Raw genomic sequence first — 19003 nt, 5'->3', positions numbered from 1 at the left:
TTTTTAAACTGTATTTTGGAATTAGACTACTACTACTTTTAACCACCATTTGTGGAAGTTTAGAAATAAAAACCTTTTGAAAAAAACAGTGCTTGTCAGCTACAACGAGTTGAACAATATCGTTTTACAGATATTTCTTTTGCAAACATTAAAGTGGATTGCAGACATGGTTTTAGGAAGCATGTGCTGGCTTAGGTTTCTACAGTATGTGAGTAAGCATGCTTTCTGAGCACATGACTACTTCATAATCCCCTTGAAGTAGTTCAGGCTAATACGGTTAGTGTTCCTGTAACAGAATAGTAGAAAATAGAGTTAAAATTGACCCGGAAGGATCGTCTAGACCTTTCCACTGTCCAAAGGAAGGATAAGCTATACCTAAACTGTTTCTAGCATCTTTGTTGTGCTCTTAAAAATGTGCAGTGACAAGGATGACACTCTCTTTAAGTTCTCTACAAGTTTTTTTTCCCCCTAGTATCTTACACCTCTCTCTTTTAACCTATGTTAAAATGTCCAAAGCTGGTCATATGTTCTATTTTAACAGCAGCATTTAAAGACTGATAAATCCATGCAACCTTCTGGCTTTGTAGACTGGAGGATGTTAGTGGTTTATTCTCCTGTTTGAATTACGGCAATCATCTGCAGTTGTAAATGACAATGTGCTGCTTGTACTGCTTGCTGTTGTAGAAACCTCTTGCGATATCGGTCAAACTGGTCTGGCGAGGAAAAGTACTTTATGCCAAAAATATGTTGCTTGTGCTTGGCAGCTTACAGTGAGAAAGTTGAGTATAAGGGCATTAGAATACGTCTTTAAAAATAAATTTTAGTTTTAATAAAATCATTGATGAGAAATACCTAGTCCTAGATAAATTGTCTCTACTACCTTACTGCTTTCAGTTTTTCCACAGTAACTGAATAACTGTCTTTACGTTTTCCCAGTTCAGTGCTAAGCAGTTCCAGTTAGACATCCCAAGTCTGATCTTTCGAGCGTTAGCAAGTCTGTGAGAGCTAACCAGTTACTTAAGACTAGCTTCATTTATTGTCACTACCTGAGAAAACGAGAAAGGGTGCACAGAGTAGGCTTTGAAAAAGAACCAGCCGCGTTTAATGGATGGCAAGTAGTCTTTTCATGTCAAACATTAATGTAAATAGCCTCTGTTACCCCAATAAGGATGTGTATTTTATAGTTCTATACAGCCTAGGCAGTGATCCCCACAGGACGATCTGTCTGTTTGACCCTCGTCTGTGTTTCTGACTCTGTTCGACATGGTGGTTTGAGTTACGGTGAGGTGTTGAGTATTTAGAACAAACTACTACTTCAGCAAAGGGATGCTGTTCTTCTGCAGTTGACCAATACTGGGGTAACATAAAACACTCTACCCGCACCTAAATAAAATGCCATTTGAGCTTCCATGAGATGTCAGCAGATCTCTGAAAATGTAAGGTTTGTGACTGAAGAAAGCCTTCTTAAAAGCTAATGAGTGATACCTAAGCAGTGGTGTAATACATTGCATTGAAATGGCTTTTAATTTGTGCCAAATATTTTGCAACTAAAACACTTGTGCAACAGTATACCGTGTGCGTTAGCTGAATACTAAGAAAACTGGAGAAATTCTTATACGTAATTTTACTCTAAGGTCTTCTTAATTGCTGCTTGGATAATACCATGCAGAGCTATGTTGGGTGATTGCAGGGGTCTGACCTCCTTTTTCTTTGTTCTTGCATTCCTCGTTCCTCGGAGAGCGTTCGATTTGGAGCCAAACTCGTAGCAAGACTGAAGGGCCGAATTCAGGCTCAGATGGAGTTTGCATGTTTGAGTCCAGTCGCATAGCCTCCACCATCTCCCTCTAGTCCTGTAGCTACCTGAGAAAATGTCAACGCTCCAGCCTTTGCCAGCAGTTTCCTAGATGTCTAGAGCTCCGGTTTCCCATCTGCTGCTCCGATGGGATGAGGAGCTTGGCGCCCGTGTCTGATCAGGATCTGCAAACTGGGGCTTTGCGTGCCAAGGGCTTCTTTTGGACCGTGTGCTCAGACAGTGTTGACTTCAGCACAAAAGGCAGTGGCCACAGCCACTTCTATGTAACTGTAGAAGGAGTTGGGAAGGGAGAGGAGTATTGGGTGGTTAATTTAATCTTTGTGAGACTCATTTCCCCAGTAAGACCCCTCTGAAGAGCTCACGGTATCTTTTGCCATCACTGATTAGTCCGATCTGGTCCCTAGCTATTACTAGTATCTACTTAACTTGTTCTCTGGTTGGCAGCAACATCAGAGGTGACGGGATTTGGGCTGATTTTTGTCTGTCCTTGACAACTGTGTGCCAGTTCTGGTATATGTGCTAGATGCACCATTGCTGCCACCGATTTGTCCCTATGCGGTTGCCAGGAGGTGATTCAGAGGAGCTATCCTAATGTGAGGAGCTCTGACTTTGCCCCCTGGCAGTCTTCCTCAGCTTCCCTGAGTCACTGAGAGAGGCAGGTAAGACCACTAGGGTCAGGCTCTTCCTCTGGATACCCCTCTGGTCTGAAACCTTCCCCACTAACTATAGGGAGGCTCATGAGCCTTTGTGACAGCCCGGTGCGATCACCTTTAATGAGTTATCTAGTAATCAGCACCCACTCAGAAAGTATGAGAGCCGGTTTCAATATGATCTGCATGCTAAGGGTCTCCCGTGTAAAAAGACTGTGTTTATACCATTTGGTTAAATGAAGAACGCTCCCCTGTTCTCTTGTTGGCGTGATTGCACTATCCAGCAAGAGTACAAGATCTGTGGTGCCAAAAAACTGAGCAAGAAACGATATTTTTTTCTTATTACTATTTTAAGTCATTATTGAGGATACTATGTCTAGATCTACGAGAGCAATATTAGAAATGATTCCTGTTTTACGGCACTTGCTGTCACTGTTATTTTGGTATTTTGCATGAATGAAAAATTAAGACGCACAAGCAGTTAAGCCAGCAGAGATCTGAATCCAAGATTCCCCCCTTTCATCTTCACAGTTGCCCTTTATTGCACTCAGTTGAAGTAGAGGTGATGGTGAATCCACTCAGAGCTGTGGATTTCCTCATTTGGGCTGCCCACCAAAACATCTGGCGAGACAGCCTTCATTCCTAAATTGTTGAATAATCACTAATTATTTTTCCTCCCTCCTTGCTCCTATGAGCAATAATTCCATGTTTGCAGTAAAAAGTAATAAAAAAAAATTGCTTTCTCGTAACTTCTAGCTGTTTCTTGGGTCAGGACTCATAATCTTTTTAATTTAGGAATAAAAAAACCCAAAACATTTAAAGCCTTTTGTTTTTAAATGGACCGAGTAATTTTTTCACTTTCATGAATTTCAGCGATGATTGGGTTGTGGGGAGATCTCCCCCACTTTGCCTTACTGAAATAGTAGACTCTTCATGTAACTTCTTTGTTTAGGTTCCTGGAACTTTGTGGACATTGCCAACACAACGCTTTAAAATACGAGTCCGTGTTGAAAAGTATGTAGCGAAGTGATGGGTTGTAAAGTAAAATAAGTCACTGAGACTGTAGTGAAAGTTCCTTCTCCTTTTTGCTGTAGAGTTATTGTCATATTACCATAAATTCTTTATACTGTAGTTGTGTCTGGCGTTCTTGAGTTTGTCTGGGGAAGGATTTACCCGAGGAGGAATGGAAGCTGGTGTAACCACTCTGTACAGTTAGAATAGTGAACAGATCATCAGTCGTGTTCATGTGAAGGTTTTTAGTCATCCGTACTGTATGTTTTCAACTGTCTGTTTACTTACGTGCTGTTGTAAATTGGTGGCTCTGTGAAGCCACAAGGTGTAAGCAAGTGCATTAAAATAATGCTGCTTCAGAGGGTTATTTTTGCAGGAAGAGAATGACTTTTTTTTTTGAAACTTTTAAATACAGAGCTATCAATAGCTGCTGGAGTCTTGTGTTTATATATATATATATATTACTGCACAAATAAAATAGCAGATGAGTTTTACTGGAGTAGTTGTGCAGAATCAGTCTATGCATGTTGTTGCTCAGAAATCCATAGCAAGACAGTGATTGCATAGACCCTGTTGGGGGAAATATAAGCTGACTAATGCATTTGCATCAATTACTGCAAATGGTTTACTCACCAGAGGAAACAGTACCTTGCATATCTAAAAGGAGCCCTATTAGTCGGGGAAATGTTTCTTTAGCTTTGTTTTATGTCTCAGAGAACTAATCCAAAGCAGAAGTAAATGTTGTAAAGATACGTGTCTAATGAAAACTTACTTCAGGCGTGTGAGCACTGTCTGTAGACTGATTGCTTTTTTATTTTTATTATTTCACTTTTCAAAAATCTACTCTGAACTCCCCAATGACCACAATAAATAAGAAAAATGCTGTATTTTGGAGGGAGGCAGAGAAGACAACTATTTTAATAGCTGCCTTCAAAAACTTATGACTTTAGTCTACAAGCACATCTCTTGCTTTTTTAACTGTTCTTTTTAAGATTAAGTTCTTAAGAATTAAATGGTCAGGTTTCATGAGCAGCTGCGTTACAATCTGCTGTGCGTGTGAGACAAAGGCAAGAATGTATAAAATAAGGGAAAAGATTCCTGAATTTTCTGGGGCGGTGTTAAGCAAGAATATATACATTAAGGGAAAAGATTCATGAATTTGTTGGGGTGGTGTTAAGTGGTGAGCAAAAGGAGAAGAACAAATTTTTAAGAAGACTTGATGGTATGTTACAACGGAAGGTGTACAGAACTTTCCTTAGCCTTGCATAAAGGGCAAGGCTCACTGCACTCCAATTTTGAGTACCGTTTGAAATTGTAGGGCATTTTGTTTTCTCTTAAAACTAGCTAATTCTTTTGCTTACATGCAGATGTCAAAGATGGGTAGAGAACTGTCGAAGGGCAGATTTAGAAGATAAAACTCCAGATCAACTCAACAAGCATTACAGATTGTGCGCTAAACATTTTGAGACTTCTATGATATGTAGAAGTGTAAGTAAAACCAAGCATTTGTTTATTGCGTCTTGCAAAATGTGACTAACATTTTTCATCAAAATGCTGCATTTTAGTCTTTGATCTCCTGGGTAACTGGTCCCTGGGAAAATTAATCTCTGAGTCTTAATTGAGATCGTTGTCATGGTCCAGGGCACCGCACAGACTCGCAGATGTTGGCACAAAGGATGAGGTGGAAAGGAGCAGTCGGGGAAGAGAAAAGCAGAGCTGCTCCTGCTGGTTTAATATGTTTGTGGAGCCCTGGTCTTCACTGCAGTTCTTTCCTCATGCAAAGCAATGCTCAGTTTGTTTGTTGTCACTAGATGTTACAACATTATATAAATTTATTGGGTGTAAGTATGTAAGTTTGCATACCTCTAATTATTTAAAATCATTAATGTGCTGTTACTGAAGTGTGTACATGGTGTGATTCAGTTAAATTACACTCTTTTGTGGCCAAGAGATGTAAACATTCTTTGCATCTGTCAAGCTTTTGGTTCCTGTTTTATTTTATCCAGCTAAAATCAAGGCACTGTTTCCTGTTAATGAAATAATAGCTTTCAATTCTTCTTGTTAACATGATAACGCTGATTTTAACAGCTTACATAACAGTAGGAAATGGTGGATTTGGGGCTTTGTATCAAGTTTGAATTTCCAGGCTGAATTTTACATTGATAAATAGGCAAAATCAGTCCTTAATTATAAAGGATAGTTAAAATACGCAGGTCAGACTTTGAGCTCCTGGTGGTATTACACATGACAGGGTCTCTGATTAGCCAGCATCCCAGAAACGAATGAACAAATGAATGTTGGACGTAATTCTGAATCTGAAATGAAGCTTTATGAAACTCAGTTTGTTTAAAATGTGTTTCAATCTAATGACAGGTATAAACATAATCAGTTAAAATTCTGTACTTGAAATTAGCCAGTTTAGACGATGTAAGTTTACAATATATCCAAATATAAAATTTTACTTAAAATACTTTAACTGCTAGAAACATTTACATGACCATCTAGAAGTTTTTTCTTCCTCCTGCTCATTTGACAGATACGTTTTCCTTCAATATGATCTTTCACGATAGTGTTTTGTGGAATTCATAAGTCTACATAAAGAAGCAGTTGAACATTTTCATTGTGAAAATGGTTATGTGATTGTTTCTAGAATTGTGAAATAAGTGATAAAAACCAAAGCTCAATAGTAACAGAAGGTTTCCTTTCTGATGCATAGATGTCTCTTTATCCAGAAAAAAAAAAATCATAATATTACAGCGTTAATTATTGCATCTGGGATCTTTGATGTGAAGACAATGGGGAAGAAAAAGTGTTTGTGGTTTGGGTTGGGGCGGTGGGGTTTTTTTTCAATATCTCTTCTCTATTTTTCAGTGTTCTCTTGACACCCCAAAATGTGAATTGCATAGCATAGCTTTCTCTTTGTTTTGAAACATCAGAAAGTGAAAATACTTTTTAAAAAAAAGGAAGAAAAAAGAAAAGGGGGGGGCATGGCATCCGAAATTCTGGGGGCTTTTTGTGCGCACACACAGTGAGAACTCCCCAAAGATATCCTTAATCTAGATGTCTTTCTTCTTACAGAGCCCTTACAGAACGGTTTTACGGGATAATGCTGTGCCAACTATATTTGATCTTACAAGTCACTTGAACAATCCCCACAGCAGACATAGGAAAAGGATAAAAGAGCTGGTAAGATTTCATGTAAGGTTTTTTTTTTTAATATTAAAACCATAAAGGCAAGTAAGTTCATGTGAAACTTTTGTATAAAAGTGTCAAATAATAATATTTAGCACTTGAGTGTACTGCCTATTCTAGTATCTTTTTGTTGATTATAAGTTAAATGCCCAAATATTATGCTGATAAAAATTTTACCTACTAAGGCAGGTTTAATGAAATAATCTGGAAGATGAAATGTCTTGATCCAGAGATGATTCTGTCTTCCAAAGAAAGTGCATAGCTTCTTTTTCCTTGTTATTACTGCGCTAACTGAATACAACTTATGCACAGTACCCTGAAATTCTTGCTACATATTGATTGTGATCTTCAGTTTACCCGTTTAACTTTTGAAGTCTGCACCAATTCAGACATGCTTGTTTTAGCTTATTGTTCTGAAAAGATGATCCATGTATAAAACCAAGATCAAGCGGATTTTTGTGGAATTGTGTGTTGTTAATACCTCTTTTGTGTTATTTATAAAAAAAGTGTCTCTAGGTCTCTGGTTATAAGTATACTGACAATTAAGAGGAATTCAACTCCTAAACTCTGCTTATATGTTGGAAAATTACAGACAATTTCTAAATGTTTCTTCATGAGTTTGAGTCTGTTTATTGACTGAAAATAGTTAAAGACGGTTCTTGTCTACTGGCAGTGCATGTTCATATTGAAACAGAATTCTTTAATTAATAATTATAAAGTACATACTGAACAAACTCATAAGTATGGGAATCTTAGCAGTAATAGCAACCTATTCTCGTGTAGTTAGTAGATATGTGTCATGGCAGCAATAAACTACCTGAAGAAACCTCCTCTTGGACCTTCTAGCACTTTTTGGTAAATATTAACACTCTTAAAATGGTCTCAACTACAATATTTGTATCTGATCGTGATGTGTTTTAATACTTTAAGGTCATGTGCTAGACATTATCATCAGTATAAGTGTTTTGTTTTGTTTTTTTAAAGAGTGAAGATGAAATAAGAACACTGAAGCAACAAAAGAGTAAGTGGGCAAAATAATTGAGTTCATAAAACCTTTGTTTACTAAGGCTGACAAGGTAATGCAGGACACATAACTGTAAGTTTATATGTATCAGGAGGATAGTTGAGTTGCTGCTTGATTCAAACAGCCAGTCTAAACTCTTTCCGAAATACCCGTTCACTTTTTTCTTCTCTGGACTCCAGTAACTTAAAGGTAACGGGGATAGTAGGGGAAAGCAAATGTTATGTTTTATTCATGTTATCTTGACACTTACAGTATTTTACATTTTGTAGTTGATGAAGCTTTTGAACGGGAACAGGCAACTCAAGAATTGAACGAAAGCAATGAGCAAAATACTGTCTCAGAGGAAGGAGGGGAAGAACGAGAGGAAGAAGCTGTCCCCTTAACACTGGAAGAAAGAGAAAACAAAGATTACCTTAAATCTTTGTTTGAAATTTTGATCTTAATGGGTAAACAAAATATTCCTTTGGATGGCCATAGTGTTGATGAGCTTCCAGAAGGTATTTTTACTTCAGATAACTTTCAGGCTTTACTGGAATATAGAATAAATGCTGGAGATGAAGTTCTGAGGAAACGATTTGAGATGACTGCAGTCAATCTTGAGTATTGTTCGAAAACTCAGCAGAAACAAATGCTTGAGATCTGTGAAAGCTGTGTTAGAGAAGAGACACTGAGGGAAGTAAGAGACTCGCACTTCTTTTCTATTGTCACTGATGAAGTAGTAGACATAGCAGGAGAGGAACACTTGCCGGTGTTGGTGAGATTTGTTGATGATTCTCATAATCTAAGAGAAGAATTCATAGGGTTTTTACCTTATGAGGCTGATCCCGAAATTTTAGCTGTAAAGTTCCACGCGACTATTACTGAAAAGTGGGGTCTAAACATGGAGTACTGTCGAGGTCAAGCCTACATCGTCTCCAGTGGGTTTGCTTCTAAGATGAAAGTTGTGGCTACAAGACTCCTGGAAAAGTATCCGCAAGCTGTGTATACGCTGTGTTCCTCGTGTGCCTTAAACGTTTGGCTGGCAAAATCCGTTCCTGTTGTTGGCGTTTCCATTGCGTTGGGAACAATCGAAGAAGTTTGCTGTCTTTTTAATCAGTCTCCGCAATTACTGGTAGAACTGGACAACACAATTTCTGTTCTTTTTCAGAACAACGAGGAGAAGGGTAACGAGCTGAAGGAGATCTGCCGTTCTCAGTGGACAGGCAGGCATGATACTTTCGAGGTTTTAGTGGACCTCATGCAAGCACTGGTACTGTGCTTGGATGCAGTAAGCAGTGACTCATCCGTCAGGTGGAACAACTTTATTGCCGGTCGAGCGTTTGTACTTTCAAGTGCATTAACAGATTTTGACTTCATTGTCACTATCGTAATTCTGAAAAACGTTCTGTCTTTTACGAGAGCATTCGGAAAAAATCTCCAGGGACAAACATCAGATGTGTTCTTTGCAGCTAGCAGTTTAACAGCAGTGTTGCATTCTCTGAATGAAGTGATGGAGAATATTGAAGTTTACCATGAATTTTGGTTTGAGGAAGCAACAAATTTGGCTACAAAACTGGATGTACAAATTAAACTCCCAGGAAAATTTCGCAGGGCTCAACAAGGTAACTTGGACTCTGAGGTAACATCAGAAAATTACTACAAAGAAATCCTTAGTGTCCCCACAGTGGAGCATATTATTCAAGAATTAAAAGATATATTCTCGGAACAACATTTAAAAGCTCTTAAGTGTTTATCGTTGGTGCCCTCAGTCATGGGGCAGCTCAAATTCAATACATCTGAGGAACATCACACTGACATGTACAAAAATGACTTGCCTAATCCAGACACACTTTCTGCTGAGCTTCACTGTTGGAGAATCAAGTGGAAGCACAGAGGAAAAGATATTGAACTTCCAGCTACTATTTATGAAGCACTTCACTTGCCTGACATAAAGTTTTTCCCTAATGTTTACGCATTGCTTAAAGTCTTGTGCATACTTCCAGTGATGAAGGTGGAGAACGAAAAATATGAAATAGGACGAAAGCGCTTAAAGGCATACCTGAAAAACACCCTGACAGAGCAAAGGTCAAGCAACTTAGCTTTGCTGAACATAAACTTTGATATAAAACATGACTTAGATTTAATGGTGGACACCTACATTAAACTCTATCCAGATAAAGTGGAATTTCAAGAAGACTTTATTCCCTCAAACAACTCTGAAGTAACAGAAGATGCTTAATTTTTTAAGCTCTAAGCAACCTGTTGAAACAGCTTTTTCTTAATTAAGTTTCAACGCTAAGAAAAAAACACAACTGTGAAATCTATAAAATCACTGCAATTGTATTTCCATTTTAGGTCTCGGACTGAAGAAGCTGTGGTCAGTGACCCAAATTATGTTTTGTTAGTCTGCATTAAATGTGTTATGCGAACAAAACCAAGCCTGAAAACAAGCCCGTGCTCTTGGCAGAGGTGCTTTCTACATCTGATTGACTTCACTAGATGCTCGTTTACTTTATTGCATCTTGGAAAAAGTACATTGTGATTGTAGATCTGGTGAGGCTGTTACATATTCACTCATGAATTAGGGTAAGAAAAAAAACCTCAAAATGTTAAAAAGAGTGTCATCCATTTCAGTTCTGTTACTTAGGGTTTTATTCTTTTTTAAAACTAAAAAAAAAAAAAAGGTCTTCGATGTATATTTAATTGGCATTTTGGAGAGTGGATGCAGCTATTGCGCGATCCTCGCGCTGTGGACTGTTCACGGTGTAAAGTGAATGTTAGTGGTACAGAGGTACGTTTACGGTTTCATTGGAAGAGTCAACCTCTTTAATCTCTCGATGACTGTTTACATTCCTTTGTGTGAGACACAAAACTCTTTTTCTTTAGGCTTTTAACAGGCATGGCGGGAGTGCTGAAATTCCTAAAAGACACTAAAAACTTAAAATTTATTCCACCAACATTTAAATCTGTTCGTTCTATCCTGACTCTGACACAAACCCGTGCATCTTATTGTCTGTTTATTTGTAAACTCACCCAGGAAAGATTAAAATAAGACTTTGTTGTTTGTCTAGAAGTAAGATTGAAAATATTGCTGTTATTTTTGGCAAGAATGAAACATTTTTGTACAGTTTATTGCAATTTAAAATAAAATGTGAATTGCTTTTTACATACTATTGAATTTCTTAGTAAAGCTGTGCCTCTTTGAGAATGTGTATTCTTTTGTAAGGTACGTTTTAGTTTTGGCAACTTTTTCTCCGTTGTTTTTGCAATTCTAGTGAGTGGCATCTTAAGACACAGGAAACTTTGTGTAATAGCACTTCTGATCTGTATATTCTGCTGAAGGGTTTTTTTTAAAGTATTTTGAGATAGCACTAAATACAGTGCTTTTAATTGTCAAGTTCTGTCTAACTGAAACAGGTGGAAATAGATGAACTTTGAAATGGTTGAACAGTTAAGTTTTGCAGCTATCCTGATGCATGCCAATTTTAGCACTTATTTACAGTTGTCCTTTTATGTACTTTCCAGTTGCAGTGGGAAAGACCCCCAGCAACAGAAAATTGAATGATTGTACAGACTATGACAAATACAGTTCTTAATGTTTTAATGCAGTCAAAGAAGAAGAATAAATTTGAAGAAAACCCCTTTACTAAGTAAGCTTAGATGTTGAAGTGGCTATATAGATCTTAAGGAATGCTTTCACGAGCTTTTATTTACATTGGAGTAGTAAAAATTGCTCTTAAAAAGTATTATCTTTTCTTTCCACTGCTATTTGTATATGCTTTCTGGCATGCTTTCATGTTAATGCAATTGTTGCCTTGATCGTTAAAAAATGTTTTATCTAATAGCTTGCTCTGTTCCTCTGAATATATGAAAATAGCCCAAATCTATGTTAATGCTATAAAAAAAGGCATTTTTTTAATTAGAAGTCATATGGAAAATTGTCTTTTTTTTTAAAGAACATCTCAATTACAATTTTAATAAATAAATAAAAAAATCTTTCCCATCCTGGGAATGTCTGTGAGTTCCCCTGCTAAAGAGAGCAACGCGAGGTGGTCGCGACCTCTGAGACCATGAGCCCCACATCAGTAGAGTCAGGTTGGGGGAGCCCAGGCTTACAGGCCTAATCAAAGGAGGAAAGTTGATACCCCGCGCCATAGAATTGGCCGAAAGAGCTGAAGACTGCTTTCTGACTGTGTAAATGAGATCTTTTTGACCGATGTACTGAGGCAAATTGAGGAAGGGAAATGCAGTAAAACACTCCTTTAGCTACTGAAGTGTCTTCTGGAGCTCGGATGAGACATGCAGCTGTGACTAGCGTTGCTAATTAGCTGGCTCCACGAGCCTTGATCGCTTGGTGTGCTTGATCGTTGCACAGCCTTTTCCAGAGATGCTTAGATTGTCTGTAATCAGCCAAAAGCTCCTTATTTAGCCTATTTGAGTTGTCCTGTTGGTGAGGAATGCCTCATTTTGTAGGCACATCGGTGCATCACTTAGGAACCTGCAGCAGGTAGTCTGAATAGCGATGGCTTGGCAGGGTGCAGGGGAATAGCGGATTGCAATGGCAGGTACTCCTTTAACTTAAGAGATTCGTGTGGAGGAAAACCATGTGCTGAAACCATAGTGGCTCCCATCTTATTTCTGGGGGTGCAGAGAAAGGATGCGACTGCGGTGGAATCCAGTAATATAATTTTAAAGAGAACACTTGCTAAAGCTGGTCAGAGACTGACAGAGAGGTGTCTGAAAATGGGACAAATAATCACTGAAGATAAATTTCGATTCAACTTTTTTTTTTTTAGCAGATTCTTGAGGCAGAGGAAATTGTCATCTTAAATATCCTGCCAGTTCAGGGCAGTAGGTTTTTCCAAGGTGCATCTGAGGTATTTACCTTGCTTTGACCCGGCTGTTTGGCACATTCTGTATAATGAAGCAATATGTCTCTTCTGTGTAACGAAGCAATATGTCTATTTAAATTATCTTAAGTATCACTGCTGAGAAATTAATGTGTTTTAGTGAAAGTGGATTTTCCTTAGCTGCTCAGCTGATTGTGTTTTGTGAAAGCAATGCTTGTCTTAAGAATATACAAACTGTTTCCTTTTCCCATGCACAGAGTTCCTGTTAGAAATCACTATTACTTCTCTGAAAAGTAGCTTTGTCTCTCCTGTAGTGTTATTTCTGTCACTGGCTGCAGAAATCCTGTAACTGCTTGTTTGGCTGCCAAGGTTCTGTTAATGATTCTGGGTGCAGCTATCCCGTTCCCCCCCGCGCTCTGCTCATGTGAAACACTGCAAATCTCAGAGTTGCCAGAAACATCCCAATTACTCTAAGAAGGTGAAAATAAATCTCTTTACTGGATCTGTTTCAAGAAACAGTTGCTAACCTACAATAACAATAGGTGTTATCCCAAAGCAGGCTTAACATTCAATAATTCCCAGACCCCTAATGCTCCCTACTTTCCCTAAGGAAAAGAGTTCTTACACAGAATAGCAGTCTCCCCAGCGTTTTGCCTATGTATAAGTAGTGGGGCATCAGCAAAAAAAAAAAAAGCAGTTGGAAATTGTAGACAGATCTTATAGCAATTTCAAAATACGTGCATGTTCGTTATAAGTTGGCTCTGCAAAATAACACCGTTAATCAAATAGAATTCCATGTGCATGTTCCATAATGTAGTAATTGTTCATTTTATTATTGCCATAGTTGTCTAACGTTTCTATTAACTTATTCCTGTGTAGCAAGCTTGCTTTTTTCTCAAAACCATGCCTGTTTGTCTTCTGTTTTAGCTGGCAACATAGTTATCCCTGGAAGTCTCCTTGAAGGCAAGGCAGGTGCTAGTAAAGTTTGTTCGGTGAGACTGAAGAGCAGCAGTGACAGAACAGATGCCCACGTAGTCCCCTATTCCTCTGGTTTGTAGTATCCCAAAGTTAAATATATCAGTTAAACTGTCTGTGTGACTGTCCGTGTGATCTTACGGTAGACGATGCTCTTGTGTCGCAGTGGCTACTGGGTAAGCGTTTTGCCTAAGGTTCCCAACGACCCCACATGCGTGTTAATCGACATCAAAACTCTTCAGGAATAAACTAGTTTCCTAGTTGTAGAACTTGGGGTACAGACTAAAGGATGGCTTTTTACCGTCCCCCAAAGCCACCCGTGCTATCTACAGACCTCCCACAAACCCTTACGCATCCATGACCACGTGCTCCACCAACAGCAACACTATAACAAAACATTTGTGGGGGCAACGTTAGGATCCTTCTCGCTGAGAAGCCATGCTGTGAGCCTGCAGGCATACCCATGGAATCCGGACTAGAGCATAGGCTTCCCTTGCAGCAGCTAGAGGAGAGGGGCCAGTTACAGCTCTACCTTTACTAAAAGATACTGAGCAAAGCTGGTTTACGTTTAGAAATTGAGATCCCCGTGAAAGCCAGGGATGGATGTTCAGCACATCTGCCAGTAGTTTCAGGTGTCTCATGGTATCTTTCACGGAGAGGTGACTGCCATCTGTGACGGTCTACACTTAGAGCTGGGACTACACACGACTGCTAGAGCCTGAAAATTCAGCTTCTGTCGCCTCTTCAGCCAGCAAACGTCTGAGGATCTGGGGAAAGGACTGTCTTTCCTTGCTCCTGGAAGAACCTCTAGAAGGTCTACTCAGCAAGACACCGCCTCTGGCATGGTCCACAAGCCTCAGTGGGATTTTCTAGCAGGTAGATTCTGTCAACCAAGAGACTTCAGCATCTACCGTCAACAGGACATGGTGTTTGAGGGGAAGAACTTATCACCAGCGCTTGGCTTTGTTGTCCTGTCTTACTCCCAGAGCAGAACAACTTAAAGCTTCGTGGCTGTTTCCCAGCGAAGCAGCAGGGCACTTCTGTACAGTTAGCACTTGCTAACTTGGTGAAGGAAAGACGTTTATGAGCTGTTGGGAAGGAGGGGTCGTGGGTTTGGGTCATGAGGGAAGCAGGAGAGGGGTGGGGAGATACATGAGAGAGCTGGTCAAGGGCACGGGTTGGTTGGTGGTGTGATGCTCCAAGCCTGCGTACTATAGAAGGCCAGAGCTAAGCCCAGATGGGGTCCTGGTCTTCTCCTCCATCCCCATCCGCCAGCCTGCAGTGATGGCAGGCTGAGCAGACGCAGGCTGGAGGGCTTTGTGCCGCTGACAGAATGGCTCCCGCGCAGAAAGCGTGGAGGAGGCAGGCAGCTGCGAGGAGGCTGACTGTGGGGGAGGTTGGACCCGCGTCTGTCCCTGCGGGTCCACCATCGTGCAGGCAACCAACTAAAGGCACGCTTGACCTCCTTCCTAAACTGGAGGACTTAACGAGTTGAAGGTGAATCATCTGTTTTATTAAATCGGAGGCCACTTCAAGGACTGCAGCCCAATTATGCCACATGTTGTACATGCCCCGAACAGAGTATTCATGGAGAAATAGGATCCATATGGACAGATCCTTGCTGGTGAGCACGTGCCGCTGAAGAACAGCCTTGGGTATCTGCCTGCAGAGATGAGGCTTAGTAGGATTCAGGCCTTAACTCTTTATAGTGTTGAACAGCTCTCAAGAAGAGGGAGGGACGTGTAGGAGGTACAGGACAAAGCGGACGGCGCTGTGACATGCATTTCCCCCTCAAGGAGTGAGGCTTGCTGCCTTCACTTGGTGTGAGGCTCTGTGCTCCAGGAATGAGCAGGAATATCATAGTCTGGCCCAAATTCCTCCCTGGAGGAAAGAGACAGATGATATCATTGTTGGAGTTGTTTAGACATCATAAAGGTACTTACTGAAATGAGAAAAATATGGTTTTGGTTCCTTTTTTAATAATAAAGAGAGTAACGGAAAGCTACGAGTACCAGGAACCTCACTGAGAAAAGAGTCTTTGCACCCTGGAAAACTTCTCTTTGCCTAATGAATAAGCACTTCTAAGTCACTTTTTGATTCATTTTTTGTCTGTGTATATATGTATATAAAGCATGCAAAGCCAGATGAAGTTACTTGTTTGTCTTGCAGATGTCAACTTTGCTGAGCAATGCTTTATCTGATTAAGAAGCATGCCCACAGTGGAAGGCACACGGCTTATTCTTGGGAGACTTTGTCCGCACTGTACACAGCTCCTCCTGAACCCTGTACCCTACGATCCAAGCACGCAACTGTTACGTGAACAAAATACATGAGCCTAAACACATGCTAATTATCAGATAGTTTCCACTCCACTCTGAAAAGATTAAGTGGAAGTATGCAGCTGAGCATTGACTTTAAGGCTTTTCAAGTTCACCGTACAAAACTACACCTTCCAAATCAATGTCGTGCATAAGGCAGGGTACCCTGTTCAGTGTCTGCAGAGGTGGCAGAAAGCTTGAAGGAATTGCTGCTTGGCAGGTGAGCAGACCTCTCTCCATTTAGCACTTCTTACAAACTTTAATCCTGTAAGCGTACCATCGTTACAGAAGATGTGTTTATTGAGAAACCTGTGGCTTCGGTGTGGGTTTTGGCATATGTAAAGGCACCCTTCTGCGTTATTATAAAAGCTGGATTTGGAAAGTACTTGTAATACATACAGTTTGACATCGGGTACTCCTGCATTTTCCATATTTCACATTCTCATTCTAACAACGGGGATAATGGAACGGATTTGCAACTCTGATTCTGACTCTTTGCACTTTTCAGGCAGGACAATAGTTAGAGCCCAGATGCAGTTGCCCATCTGAGAGTGCACCATTGCTCCTGGGAATCTCTTCAAGGGGGAAAAAAAGAAAGGCTGAAAATGCTGACGCAGCCATTTTCTGCACTGTTTGCTTCTCCAAGGTATGCTTAAGGTACTGCACACCTTGCTGCTACATGGTCCTTCAGGTCTCACCACTCTTTTCTCCCAGCACTGATACGGAAAGAGCTTCGAGGACAGGTCTCTTTCCAGGGCTGGGTGCTATTTTTCTGCCCCTGTGTGGCCTATAGTTTTGTGCCTGACTTGCTGTCCTCTAAGGTCGTGCTTTTCAGAGGTCAGTGTTCTTGGATGCCTGTATTTTATATTTCTCAACTGGAGATGCATTGAAAGTCTGTGATTTTTAGAAGAGTGTTTAGCATTACTCCTCTCTGTGGAAGGGAGCTTTAAAGCAGTGTCAAGCTGGGCATACACAGTTAAGGGCACTAAAATGCACAGATTTTGCAAATCTCAGTCTAGGAACAAAATTCAGCATCTGAGTAGAGCACTGAGGCTGTATTGTTTAGCTACCATGGTATTACATTGCATCCCCCAGGTGGCTTTCAGTAGATCCTGTGACAACGAAATCTTGCTAAACAATTTTAAAATTTGCCTTTTTTGATACGTCCCCTCATTTTAATTGTGGTTTGGAGAATAGAAAAAACCCACTGTATTCCATTTCTGCTATTAAATATTACACGTGCTATGGGTTTTTTTCTACTTTACTCCATTTACTTTCCCCTTCCCGAATTCAGCCCCACAGTCCTTCACTTTTTTGTCTACAAAGTTGCATTCTCTTCTCAATTCCAGTTCAAGTGTTAGTCATTGCTCCTGATCTTTATGAGACACTTTTCCTATTCTGACCAGGACATATTTGCAAGGGGTATCGGGTTAGGTTTACTGTTTAAACAAACAAAACCACTCATTTTCTCACCTAGCCTCCTGTTTCTCCCCCATCCTAAAAATGCTGCTTTTATGGATCCCAATTGTAGAAAAGCAGCAAGTTCCTCTTCAGTTTTCTTCAAATACCGGTATTCTTCAAACATTAAATAGAGATTTGTGCTTTCCTTCTGTAACCTTGGCTATGCAGGGAGCCCAGCCCAAGGGAGCTACCCTTACAGTCTTCGGGGAAAAGGTGACCTTAAAACAGCTCCAACTGATGAAAAACGTTTCTAGGCTTTACACTGGAGTGTCGCCTAAGTGAATCCTCAGGTGTGAGTGCAGGAACAGCCCTTACTACAGTACTGTGCATTAATCGGTAATCTACGATCCTAAATAGCGTAACCCCCAAGGGATGCTTTACCCGCTGACTGTAGCAACCTGTACAGTCAGGATGCGCTTGGAACAGCTTACTCTTTCTTGGGTTGACCGGCTTGTTGTTGGCACAGTCATTACCTGTTGGTTAAATTAAATACGTAGGAAGCCATCACGGATGGCTAAAAAGTTGCAGTGTTCCTACTGTTTCTTTCATCACAGATCGAGAATGTTATGAGATGTGATGGTCACACAGGCAGTCAACTGCTGAGCGTGCTTAGCAGAAGGTGTTCTAGCAATGAGGATTTGGGTTGGATACCAGACTCGATGGATCCATACTCTGCTGTTGGATCGGGTCATATGGATCCACGCACTTCGCCGTTTGCAGTTCTTTATCTTCTCTGCACTGACTCTCAGTTTTTAAAATACTGATTTGTATCATCCTGTCCCACTCCCTGCTACTCTGCATGAACGGTACATCTTGCTGATCATGGCCTGCTCTGATGTCTGATGTCAGCTCTCTGGTCTTTGTAGGCAGACTTCGCCCTGTGCTCTGCCCATGCTCCAAGCAGACTGGAATCCAGGAACCTGCAGTTGAAAGCAGGATCAGTGCACCCTCCTGCAGATGAGGAGATGGCTCCTGGATTCCTGGTTGGCTAGGGACACAGGTGGACTCACTTTCTTTTGTATGCAAAAGACCGTGCAGGCATAATAATGGATATTCATATGACCCCCATTTCTGGAATATTTTCTATTTTGTTGCTCTATATATTTTCATAAAATCTCTGGGATATAAGGCCCCGTTATCAGGTATCTGAAGTGATTATTGCCTCCATCTGGTCACAGGAAAAATTTGCAGTGAATCAGGACACTATATCAAGGTCTCCCAAAGCCCTGCCTAGTGCCACAAAACAATGTCTTTAGCCCAGGAGACTTACAAATATGACATGATGAGAGACAGCAGAAACGAGACAAACGATACTTAAAGAGAAGGGGTAGCAGGGGCAAGTTAGTTTTGGGGTAAATGAATGTACAGTTCATGGTATTCATAAAAGGTAAGAAGACAGCCCCTCCTAACATCAGTATCCATTTGGATTTATGCTTTGTCAGCAGTGGACAAGGAAGGATGACCAGCAGAGGAAGAATCTTAGAAACTCATTCCATGTGTTTTTGGTTATTTAGGTGGCGTCTTCTCCTATGACAGCATCATCTTCTCTTGCAGTGACAGCAGTTTATGAACGGTTCCACTTCACGTGTTCCTCTTCACGCCGACACTCACACCCTGAGACTGAGCATCTCTGCAGAGAAGAAGGTGGGAACAGGTTGGAGACGGGAACGTGAGTGTAGGGAAGGAGCATAGGTTGGTAACATCCATTTGAAATATTAAATATCCACAGC

At 40.5% G+C, this 19003-nt stretch overlaps 1 protein-coding gene across 1 annotated transcript; it reads left to right on the top strand.

Moving 5' to 3' along the window:
* Nucleotides 1-1944: 1944 nt before the first annotated feature.
* On the top strand, nt 1945-10869 carry THAP12 (THAP domain containing 12). Its single transcript, XM_009286153.1, has 6 exons — nt 1945-2151; nt 3416-3477; nt 4842-4962; nt 6553-6660; nt 7651-7687; nt 7960-10869. Exons 1-6 carry the CDS (start codon nt 1945-1947, stop codon nt 9906-9908), a joined length of 2484 nt encoding a protein of 827 aa, XP_009284428.1. The 3' UTR covers nt 9909-10869.
* The last annotated feature ends 8134 nt before the right edge of the window (nt 10870-19003 follow it).

Source organism: Aptenodytes forsteri, unplaced genomic scaffold, assembly GCF_000699145.1.
Source record: "Aptenodytes forsteri isolate BGI_AS27 unplaced genomic scaffold, ASM69914v1 Scaffold231, whole genome shotgun sequence".
NCBI lineage: Eukaryota > Metazoa > Chordata > Aves > Sphenisciformes > Spheniscidae > Aptenodytes > Aptenodytes forsteri.
The sequence above is the reverse complement of the archived record's forward strand: the minus strand, read 5'-3'. Positions and strand labels throughout refer to the sequence as shown.